Source organism: Vulpes lagopus, chromosome 8 (genome assembly GCF_018345385.1).
Source record: "Vulpes lagopus strain Blue_001 chromosome 8, ASM1834538v1, whole genome shotgun sequence".
In the NCBI taxonomy this organism is placed as follows: domain Eukaryota; kingdom Metazoa; phylum Chordata; class Mammalia; order Carnivora; family Canidae; genus Vulpes; species Vulpes lagopus.
In genome coordinates this window covers 99,932,233-99,944,424 of record NC_054831.1, presented here as the reverse complement: position 1 = coordinate 99,944,424, position 12,192 = coordinate 99,932,233, and the positions used below count along the sequence as shown (strand labels likewise).

At 41.1% G+C, this 12,192-nt stretch overlaps 1 protein-coding gene across 3 annotated transcripts in view; it reads right to left on the bottom strand.

Moving 5' to 3' along the window:
- LOC121497330 (regulator of G protein signaling 7 binding protein) overlaps positions 1–12,192 on the bottom strand; it is a 98,734-nt gene that overhangs the window by 26,176 nt on the left and 60,366 nt on the right. For all 3 annotated transcript variants that reach the window (XM_041766833.1, XM_041766831.1, XM_041766832.1), the window contains exon 3: positions 11,424–11,554. In XM_041766833.1, coding sequence (XP_041622767.1) covers positions 11,424–11,554 — 131 coding nt within the window. The remainder of the gene's footprint in view (positions 1–11,423; positions 11,555–12,192) is intronic.

Below are 12,192 nucleotides of genomic sequence, written 5' to 3'. Positions count from 1 at the left end.
TTCTTCTACGGCTGTCTTTATGGAGGCGCAGTTATTTCACACCCTGCTCTGCTTAGCTGCCCCGTCCTGACAATCACACCAGATGTCCTCCTGGGGCGAGCAGTGATGTTCTCTGTTGCTCAGTGTGGGGCAGCCCAGCTTTTTCTGAATGCAATTTCCAACATTAATTTCCCTGACAACAGCTCTAGAAATCCTTCCTGTGATTTGCATTTGTTGATTCCAACTTCAAAGTATTTCTGGAATTGATTTTACTTTTGCTGTAATTTTCTCCTGCTTGAATTTCTTTTGTTTCTTTTCGAGTGTCTTATCAGCTATGGTTTCTTCTCTTCATTTATATCCACCAATGCAATCCCAATAGCTTTGTGGCTTTGAGAAATTCTTCGAGATTTCTGGTTTGTTGAAGGCATCCTTCCTTGTTTGTGGGGGGCATAGAAGACTGCGCTGACCCCTTTCTTCTTTTCCTCTTATAATTAAGAGGGGCCACGTGACAGAGCTACTGCCAATGGATTGCAAGTAGGAGTGATGTATGCCTCTTCCAAATTGGCTCCTAAAAATCCTCCCATGTGATTCCCTTTGCTTTCTTTTCTCATCCTGAATATTGAATGGATGCAGATAATGGAAAGAGCAACACTGCTCACCCACCCCAGCTCTGGCATTGTATGATGTGGATAAATAACGAACTCTTATGGTTCAATCCATCAAGGTTTGGTGTTGTTTCATGTAACAGATACTCTACCCTGACAAATATAAGAACTAATATGGATTTATTTTTTTCATTATATCTTCTTCTGCTATTTCAATGGATGTTCAGTACCAGGGAAAATATATGTATGAGTTCAGTGTCACATCTCTGCACAAGCTTTTCCACCAATTACACTCCTCCTCTTTTGGTGACAGATACAGAATGAAAACAGTTGATTCATTCGTTCAGTAGTTATTAATCGAAACTTTGCGCTAGGCACTATACTAAATTCTGAGGATACAGAGGTGAACACACTTAAGGAGATCAAATCTGAGAGGACAACAGACAAGAAACCAGGAAACTACCCCTCAATGTGCTAAAATCTGTGCTGTGAAAATGCTTCGGGGACGTATGGGATGTGTATCAACCCAGCCTTGGAGGGCCAGGAAAAGTTTCCTGTAGTAAATCACATCTCAGTTATGACCCAGATGACCCAGATGAAAGGGATGGATGTGAGATGGGTAATATGTTCCACAGAAAAGGAGCAACCGAAAAGAATGTGCAAGTTCAGGTACCTATAAGTAGTTCAAGATGCCTGGAGAGTGGAAGGGCAAGGTGTGTGGGGGGGGCAAGTGAGGTGGGGGTTGCTGGTGAAAGATGAGGCTGGAAAAATTAGGGTCAGCTCATAGACCTTCTTCTGAGCTACATTAACAAGTCAGCGGAGGAGTGCTCCACAAACCTGGACAGTGGCCAATCTGAGTTCTTTATCCCTAGCTTCCCCGCTTTGACCAGGTGTCCTTAGAATGGAGTACCAGTTCTCTACCATCAGGTGGGCCTTCTGCCCTGCTCTCAGGAAAGGGATCAACCAACCTGCAAGTGATAACTTCAAGTCAATGTTTTACTTTACCCAAGAGAGTGAATATGCATTTAAAATCATTTCTGATTATGAAATGAAAAACTCTGTCCCCTAAAAAATCAATTTCAGGCCTCAGTGAACAAATATTTGCTCAAGGAAGGGATGGAGGTAGGGAAGAGAGTCCGTAGAGTACCTTGAAATCATACTAAGCTGGCTTCATCACTTTTAAGAACTAGGACATCAAAAAGTTGGCCACTTTCCTCAAGGCCTTGCAAAGCTTTTTGCCTTCAGCTCCTTTGGGATTTCCATGTATTTTTAGCTTGTTTATGGATAATATAATAGGCATGTTTGAGGAAAAGTTAAGGGAAACCAACCATGAAGCACATACCAGTTCGCAAAGCTGGTTATTCTTATATTCGTGAGAAATGGCCAGTTGTTTGGGAGAAATAAAAACACATCTGATGCGGGGTGAGGGGGGTGGGCAGCCTCAAGAGTTCCACAGAGCACCCACCACCTCAGAAGTCCTAGGCACTGACCCTGGCAGATGGAGCCGGGGTCCTCTATTTACAGTGGGAGGTTCTTTATCACACTCTACTTTGACTTTCCTTCTCCCGATTTCTTGTTTCTCCCACCCTTTTTCTTCTCTATCCACATTTTCCTCTATTCCTTTTCCCTTTCTCCCTTCCTTTCTTTCTTGCTTTCCTGCCCATCATCAGTCTACCAGTGGCACTGCTATAGACAGTGTCTCTTTGGAGGGCCTGAGTTTGGCCTCTGGTGTCTAGCAATGTCAATTTTATCCATTTGCGTAAATTTCCCTAGGAATCAAAACTAAACAAACCAATCTTCTCTGAGCTAATATTATACCACTGCACTATCATTTCCTTGATAATAGGGGCAAATTTCCTATGTTCTTTGTATTCTTGACACGTTATCTGCTACCCCAGGGAAGGCTTTCACGACAGCATCATTCGGACTGTGAGCAAGATGAACACAGTTTACATGAGATGCATGTATGGAACCTTATCTAGATAGTTCTTCTCTCTGGTAAGCATTTCTATAACTGGTAGATGTGCTCCAGGAAACAAAAAGAAAAACCTGAGGCATTGGAGGCTGTTTGTGAGGTAATCCACTTTACTCTTGTGTTTCTAAAAAAGCATGTCATTTACATAGAAATAAATTATGTTAATTCATTTAGTTGCTTACCTGTATTAAAAACAAGTTTCAAAGGTTTTTCTCTAATGGGATAGGAAGATATTCAGAGTGCCGAAAAACACATAGTGGAAAATAAAAATGTTATCAACAGAGCTCCATTTTACCCATACACTTGGAAAATAAACATTTTCCAGTTCAGAAGAGATACAGAACTATCCTCCTTCCCCCTTCTGTGTGTTCCTTGTGATACTGTAGTCCCATCCCTGCCCCCAGAGTGGCTGTCATTTTGGGGGCTCCATGTGTGAGAAAGCAGATGCACAAGGGGCCCCCTGCAGCAAGAGACAAGAGCAGATAAGGAGATGCATTTGGAGGAGGTCTTTATGAGAATTTTGCTGCTCATTTTCTGGCCCCTAAAGTAGGGCAAAACAATGTACAGGGTATACGTACTGTACAATTAATTAATTCCAACTTTCCCATGATGGATATCATGGCTGAATCAGGCCCCCTTTGGACCACACAAATGCTACATTTTATTTTATTTTACTAAATATACTCATTTCTTTGTCATAATTCTTCACCCAAAGTAAAATATTTTATAATCATTAAATGATCTATGGAGTTAAGTCTCCCTTCCATCTTAGAAGTAGCTCTCTAGCTTTGTGTTATTTTGGTACGGAATCAAATACATCATGGATTTTAGCCATTAAATGTGGTAATCTGAAATGTGCACGCTAATCATCAAATAAGTCAAATCTGTAGAAAAATTTCAGCCAGTCACACTACTATTTTTTATTTCTCCATTTGATATGTCCCTTTGCCCTTTTCCAATGTAGCTTAATGGGAAATGGTCTGGTGTGGTGGAATAATCAGAATTTTGCAGGGGGATTAATGTGCTATGTGACCTTGGACAAGTTGTCTCTTTCAGCTTTGGGGAAAATAATGGTTAAGGATAAAATGAGATAGCGAGTAGAAAGCACCTGATAGTAAAAAGTACACAGAAAGTAGAAGCTACTGTTACTCCTATCATCCTAGCCCTCGGCTGACATCTACTTTGACAAAGGGTGATTAATATGGTGCCCTACTCACTGTTGGGCATCTGAAGACATGGAGACAGAATGATAGACGGTGTAGATGACCCCAGTTACAGATTCCAGAAGGTGGTTATGTTTATATTCTTCAAACAGCATAAGTTTGTTCTAGTCTTGGATTCCTTTGCATCAGACACCAGTCTTTAGGAGGTTGTTCCCTTCTTGTCATTCAAATCTTGGATTCAATGCTATCTCCTCACAGAGCTTTGACCATCCCTTCTAGGGTGGCCACTCAGTCGCTATCTACTATATAGCCCATTCTATTTTAATTGTGAGATTACTGACATTGCATTTATTAGTATTTGGGATTTTGATAGAACATCTGAATTTTTTCTTACTATTTCTCTGTACTTCATTATATACTCCACAATAATAACAGGGATCTCTTCAGCCTTGAACATTAGAGTCCCCTAACACCTAGAGCAGCACTTTAGATACAATAGCTGCTCAATAAATTTTTGTTCAAAGAATGAATGCATATTTCCCCTCAGAATTTGAATCATCATCTATTTTAAGACTTATTCTGCTTCATTTCTTCTAACCTGCTGTTCTATTTTAGTATCAGCTGCCTCATTACTTTGGAAAATAAAGTCTTTATTTGTGGCTATATTCTATTTCTGTTTTTATGTTGTTTGTTTCTTTTATTGGTGTGGGTCATTTCCTTTACATTTCTTAATAGGATGCTTGAATACTTTGGAGTCTTTACTGCTCAGATTCTATTCTTTGTCTTGAGCGCATCCTGTATTTTGCTGGACAACAGTTCATTAATTTCTCATTATAGCATCTCGAGCTCTCAGCTTCCACTAGATTTTGAATTAAGATTTTTCAGCCTTTAACATTTCTCTCATCCCTTCCCTTTGTAATTACATTATACCCTCTGAGGACTTGGGGATGATTTTACTGTAAGCTGGGTCCAAGAGGTGGAGCAGAGTCAGAGAGGGTCACTGACAGAAAGAGGTGAGACAAAAACACAGATGGAAAGCTCAAGTTCACATATGAGGGGGACCTGCCTTGGAATGTTTTATTGTCTCTGCTCCTTTCAGAATGGCAATGTTACCAAAACAGGTTGAATGGAAAGAGAATGTGAGAGAGGAAAGCCATGGTCAAAATAGCAGGATCATTCAATTCCCTTAGTAACCTGGCTCCACTTTATCTGCCAACAGAGTGAATGAGACCTGCAATCTCATTTTATTGGGAGGCAGGAAACAGGGACTGATGGTCAATGGTCAATGCAATACATGGGCTTACTTATGGGAAAATATTTCCTGCCTAACTAAGTGGGAAGAAGAGAGAGCAACTATTCTGTACTATAAACATAGAAATTACACTTTGTCAAGCAGTGGTCCAATCTACAACTTTAAGTGTTAGAATATGAAACTACAAAATGACTAAAATTATTCCCATCTGTCATCTTCTTGAAACAAACAAGTCTTTAGAACCACACGCTACATGGTACAACCCAATGCCTTTATTAAATCTGGATTTTACTTCACATTACTGTAATTGATTTTAATTTTGTTGGCCATGAAAAAAGCAAATCATTTTATTGCTGTTTTTCTTCTTCTCCTCCTCCTTCTCCCCCTTTACCTCCTCCTCCCTCTCCTTCTTTCTGGCAGTAGCATGATTTGTAAATTATAAAAGATTTCCAAGTAGACTGTACCAATGAGACTTAATGAGACAGCAAAAATGCAGAAGCATGGTGCATGGAAAGGGCATGAAGCTCCACTGGAGATACTGTTGAGGACTAAGGATACTTATAATTTGCTTAATTGGGAGAGGAAAACAATCATCAGGACTAAATTCAAGCTCACCGAAGGAGCTTTAAAATGATTTGAGCCTTATTTTTCCCGGAAAGAAACCATACTCTTAGCTCCTGCAGTGACTGTGTCCTTTTTCTCCAAAGGGTAAGGTCATGCCTACTCAATACAATGGTAAAACTAAATGTGATATATAGTACTTGCTGGACTTTGGTGGTAGCCATGAGGTAATGAGAAATGAAACTCAATTAAAAGTACACATAACTGTGAAACATTTTGGTTTCGGTATCTAATCTCAACAAAAAAATTGGCTGGAGACTCTTCTATAGAGCCAAACTTGATGATTCGGGGACATTTCCTTCCTTTTCTCTGATGGGAAAGCAGTAGTGAAAGAGAGGGGAATGGCCAGCCTGTCACACTCATACAGAGCGAGAAGAAATGAGCTAACCTAAAAGTTATCCGAGTACCATTTTTTATCATATGTTAGAAGAAACATACCAGAAAGCAATTCTAAGCAAAAAGATATTTGGAGCATCACAGACTAGGGGGGGAGTCACTATTCCTGAGACTCTGAGGACTATTGATTTCCTGAATGAAGGGACTCAGTGACATCTTCTAAACAGGCCACTTCCCTTGCTTGAGGCCACACCAGAGATACCACTGGGTTTGGATACAGAATATGTTATCTGGCATCTTGAATCTTGGTGGACAGATTTGTATATATCTGGTGGAAGGGGACTGGTTTCTTGATCCATGTAGAGGCTGCTGCCTCTACCACCTTGAAGTCTAGAAACACCTACACTTCAGGTTCCACTCTGTTGCTCATTTAAAGGCTTTACTGGGTGTCTGGGTGGCTCAGTGGGTTAAGTGTCTGCCTTTGGCTCAGGTCATGATCTCAGGGTCCCGGGATGGAGCCCTGTGTCATGTTTCCTGCTCCCTCTCCCTTCGCTCCTCCTTCCCGCTTATGCTCAATCTCTCTCAAATGAATAAATAAAATCTTTAAAAATAAATAAAAAGATAAATAAAGGCTTTACATATTTTTCCTTAATCACTCGTCCTGACTCCATTTCTTAGTCACATTCGCAGAGCCTTCTTCCTCACCCTTTCCTCATTTCTTGTTCTCATGCAGTAAGACTGCTTAGGCTTGCTGATTCCCCTATGTCTGCTGTCAGGAGTAGGGACTGTATGTTTCCAGGACAAGGTGCATGCTACATCTCTTAATTTGTCCAATTCTTTTTTTTTAAAGATTTTATTTATTTATTCATGAGAGACACACACACACACACAGAGGCAGAGACACAGGCAGAGGGAGAAGCAGGCTCCATGCAGGGAGCCCGATGCGGGACTCAATCCCAGGACTCCAGGATCACGCTCTGGGCAGAAAGCAGGAGCTAAACTGCTGAGCCATCCAGGGATCCCAATTTGTACAATTCTTAAAGTACTCTTGTGCTGTGGTCTGTGGAAACATTTCCTCCTTTTTTTTTTTTTAAGATTTTATTTTTAAGTAATCTCTACATCCAAAGTGGGGCTCAGACTTATAACCCCGAGATCTCGACATGCATGCTCTACTGCCTGAGCCAGCCAGGCTCCCCTTGACATGTTTCTTCCAGTCATTTCTGGCAGTCAATGGTCATTGGAGTCAAGTATTTCTATTCTTTTCAGCCAGGGCCTTCCAGATTGTTAGAAGTAGATGTCATATACTTATCGTGTATTACCTGGAGTCTTCTGAGCACAGGTTATTCTACAGTTTCCAATGATACCAAAGAAAGAAAAAACAAAAACTAGTGACATCAGCTGACATTTTCTATGCCAACCAAATGGTGGGATTATAAGATAGTGAACAGTACAAACAAGCCAAATGTTGAAAACAGTAATTACAGGGTTAATCTCTTTGGTGTAATGAGGAAATTAATGGAGAGAATAAAGAAATGGAGAAGTACAATACAAAACTGAGACCAGGAAAATTTAAAATGATTTCTTTAATGGAATCATCCCTCTCCCAAGAGCTAGTATTTTCTTGGTATCCCAGAAATTTTCAGGGTGTTTGTTAAGTGTGTATTCTTTCTTTCTTTTCTTTTCCTTCCTTTCTTTTTCTTTTCTTTCTTTTTTTCTAAGATTTTTCATTTATTTATTCATGAGAGACACACACAGAGAGAGGCAGAGACACAGGCAGAGGCAGAAGCAGGCTCCCTGCAGGGAGCCTGACGCAGGACTCGATCCTGGGTCTCCAGGATCACGCCCTGGGCTGAAGGCGGTGCTAAACCGCTGAGCCACCCGGGCTGCCCAAGTGTGTATTTTCATACATGTTTTCTAGTGCCTTGTTTTCTCTAGTTTAATGACATTTTCCTTGGGGCCTACTTTTAGTGACTTATTTCCATTTTCAATGTCGTTTTTTAACTTTAAGTAAGACTATTTTCTTTACATCTAGCTTGAAGATGTCTCTTTAGGGCAGCCCAGGTGGCTCAGCGGCTGAGCACCTGCCTTCGGCCCAGGGCGTGATCTTGGGGACCCAAGATCGAGTCCCATGTCGGGCTCCCTGCATGGGCCTGCTTCTCCCTCTGCATATGTCTCTGCCTCTCTCTCTCTCTCTCTCTCTCTCTCTCTGTGTCTCTCATGAATAAATAAATAAAATCTTAAAAAAAAAAGCTGTCTCTCTAATAAAAAAAAATGTCCTCATTGCCTTACCTCTATGGGTACTCAGAGGTAACAATTCATAAAACACTCAGCTCTTAGACGGGTTTTCTGGAAGCACAGGAGGAGGCTTGTCAGGGTAGATGGTATATACACGTTTGAAAAGAGTAGAGTATGGTTTGCTGATGATAAATGGTGATTAGAGAAGGTTACAAATATATTCAGTTGAAGAAATGTCTCCATGAATTGTTCTTTGAATTTTTGTCAAGCAGCAAAAAAGTAAATTGAGAGGAGTTTCTGATTCAGTAGGTCTAGGGGTGGGGCCCAAGAATTTGCATTTCTAACAAGGGGTGCTGGTACTGCCTGTCCAGAGGCTACACTTTGAGAACCACAGCTTGATTTCAACGGTCATATCAAGGGCTGGCGGAGAAAGCGTGAGTGGTCACACACAGCTCTTGGTCCTCAGAGATACTTACTACTTTTGCATTTGCTTTTCATCAGTGACCTTGGGTGATAAGGAGGAAAGCAGAGAACAAAGTGGAAAACATATACTTAGGTGACTAGAGAATGGCAAGGAGAGGAGTTGAAAGTTCTAATTTGTATTCCTATAGTGGGGTGATTTCCTTTAGTTTCTAAGGGTAGAGCAACAGCCCTCAATCTTCACTGTGTTTCAGAATCACCCGGAGTGCCCCCAGAAATTCTGATTCAGTGGGTCCTGGGCACAGTCCATGAGCCTGCATGTTTATTCAGCATCCTGGATAATCCTGAAGCAGATTTTCTAAGAATTTGCACTTTAAGTAATACTGATTTTAGAAGAATAAAATAGATGTCCAAGGGGAGTCTTAATCCTACATGTGGGAGAAATCAAAGATATTACCAGGCAGATTCTTTCCAGCGTTGTACGTAGAAGACAAGGTGCTAGAGCAGAGAGCAGAGGGGTATTACTTTTAAAAGAAGAGGTAAAGGAGGAAGCGGATCAGAGACTAACAATGAAGACAGGAGCCAGTGAAGACCAGATGAGCTGATCAGTTACGAGGTGATGTGGTTTTTACTTGTGTGCTCAAGACCAAATACAATAAGGAAAAAATCTGGATGACAGAATCCTTTTTACTTTTTTTGAGGGGGGGATTTATTTATTTATTTTAGAGAGAGTGCATGAGTCGGGGTGGGGGACAGATGGAGGTGGAGGGGGGACAAGCAGGCTCCGTGCTGAGTGGAGCTCCTTGAGGGGCTTGATCCCACCACCCTGAGCTCATGACCCAGAGGTCACGACCTGAGCTGAAATCAAGAGTGGGAAGCTCAACCGAGTGAGCCACCCAGACGTCTCTACCGTCTCTACCGCTTACTTCTCAACGGCAAGCTAGCGGAGAAGAGTCTTTCTTGCAAAAGCCAATTGTGCAAAGACAGAGTAGGAGTGGATGGCAGGAGACCAGGCGAAACACAGAGGAGTTAGAGCGAGAGTGGAGGTGGAGGACCCTGGGTGTTAAGGACGTGCCATCAACCTGGGAGATTTCAGTGGCAACAGGGCCATGAGATGAAATATTCTAAGAGCAGCCAAGACAGACTGCAGGAAAAAACTATTTTGTTCTGTTCAATCATGATTAAAAAAGAGTGAGAATAACTCTGTATGTGAGTTTATGTGAGAACGCACGTGTGTGTGTGTGTGTGTGTGTGTGTGTGTATGAGAGAGAGAGAGAGAGAGAGAGACTGAGCAGACAGGATAAGTGAAGACATCGGGCCAGGGACACTTTGCTTGAATGGCATCGGTGTACGTTGAGTATTCAATTTTCTGGTCAGGCATCAGGAGTGTCTAGGAGCTAATCTCTCCAAACATGTTCATTTGTATTAATAGCAGAAGTAAAGAAGGAAGCTGTTGAGAGGTCTGCCTTTAGAAGGAGAAGGAAAAAAAATACTCAACGTTTCAAGAAAATGTTCTCTCTCTGGAGCAGTGTAGCATAATCCTATTTTTAGTTCTGCCTTGGACATATACCCGTGTGTACACAAGATTCGATTTTTACAAGTGCTTTGTCATGCTGCTTAGATCCCCCCGATTCCATGCCCATGTGATTTCAAATCTGTACTTGGACTGCTTCTTCCCTTGCAAGGTCCTGCTGTTCCTTCCCTGCTTGAACTTTATCTTCACAACCTAGCTCAAGCCCCACCCTTTCTATAAGATTTTCCCTGAATATTCGAGGGGTTACTGTTTCTGGACTTAAAATCACAGGCAAGGATTACTTTTTACACATCATCCTAGTCTTTTGAGCTCACGCATCAAGTGTTTGCATTCAGATCTCCAATAAATTATTGTGTAATGAATGAGTAAAGAAAATATAGCTTGAATCCTCCACTAACAGAAATGTCTGGTTTCCTCCCCAGCATCTGTTCCATGCCATCTGTCCCATCATGTAACAGGCACTGGTTGGGTAGAGTGGACTCCTCTTCTAGCTCCAGGAATGGGCCTTGATTAGCTAAATCAATCAATATAATTGATTTGGCTAGAGTGATTGGTTCGAGTATAGACCCATGATCCAACCTGGTCCAATCAGAATGAAGCTCAGGACATTCTCTAGTCTCTAGTGGGGAGAAATTCTCTTTATGGATCTTTTAGTATGCAGATGTGATGACTGGAACTGTTGGGATCAGTTTGCTAACGTGGGGGAAAGCAGTGTGAGGGTAAAGGCAAACACCCAGGAGAAGGTGGGCTAACATTCAGAATGCGATTCAAAAGTCTCATCAAACCACACAACCGTCACCGCCACCTCTGGACATTTCAGCCATTTTAGCCAATGTATTTCTTTATGGTTTAAGTCAAGGAATGAGTTTTTCCTGTTACTCATATGCCTCCCTATTGTTGGTTGAGTTCCCCCTATTTTTAAATCTTTGAGACATAATATGTAATTTGTCTTCTTGCAGCCAAATTCATTTAGGGAAATAGCAGCAGTCTTGGATGGCATTTACCCCTAGTAAGATTGTTGTATATTTTTGCTCTCCCTGCTGATTGTAACCAAAGTCATGTTCACAAGTGGGAAAATAATACATTTGAGAACAGTTTCTACCACAGTTTCTGTTCAAGATGATCAGTGTTCTTAGGCGCTCGGTACTGGTGTAGACTTCTTTTGTTAATTTGCATCAAATGTTTCCTGAACATTTACATCCATCCTAATTGTGTGCACATGGGGTGCTTATAGGCCAACGGAAAAGGTAAGCCTTTGTTTAACATCCCTCGGTGTCTATGATGGTACACTAAAGGCAGATACCTTTTCGGTGAAACTGAAGAGACCCCAGCAGACATATGGATTTGAGCATTTCTGTTGTGTACATTTCTAAGCAGCACTGCAGCTGGATATAAAGCCGACAGATTTCTGGATGGATCTCACCATCTTCCGGGCTGTAACAGAACGAAGGAGAAAAGCCGTGAGCATTTCTCAAGATTTCCCTCCTCAGCCATTTATCTCAGCTCCAAGGGGGGAAAATGCTTGATAAAGATTCCTTTAAGCCTTGACTCTAAAATATAGGACTTCCTGCTTTCATAGCAATGACCAATGTCATAGTTCTTACATAAGCGTCTTTCTGACTAACAGCTCTTAATTTTTTTTTCCCTCTTCAGCAGCAGATTTCTGCTGGGAGCTTAAAATCATAAATGTTTTAAGGAACTGAGTGTATCAGACATCTTCCATTTAACCATTGAAACAAATTTTCAAAATATATTTAAATCATAAGACTCTCCTAGTCTGCAAGAAGAGATGAAAAACTCTTATTTTTAGAGAAACTAACGAAGAGCTTTTCAATTACCAATTATGAGAGCTTTTTAATATTAAGGCCCTAGAATAATATGATTAGAGAGCCAAGATCTCAATTATTTTGATCATGGTCTTTTGTCTCAGTCCGAAGGATATTCCTTTATTGTTTGCTATGGTTAATTTATAAAAGGCCAACTGATTTTCATGGAAACATAAAAATTTTATGAAAAAGAAGAGTAACACAACTCTAATAATTATGCTTAACAATCTAAAGCTAGACAATTGC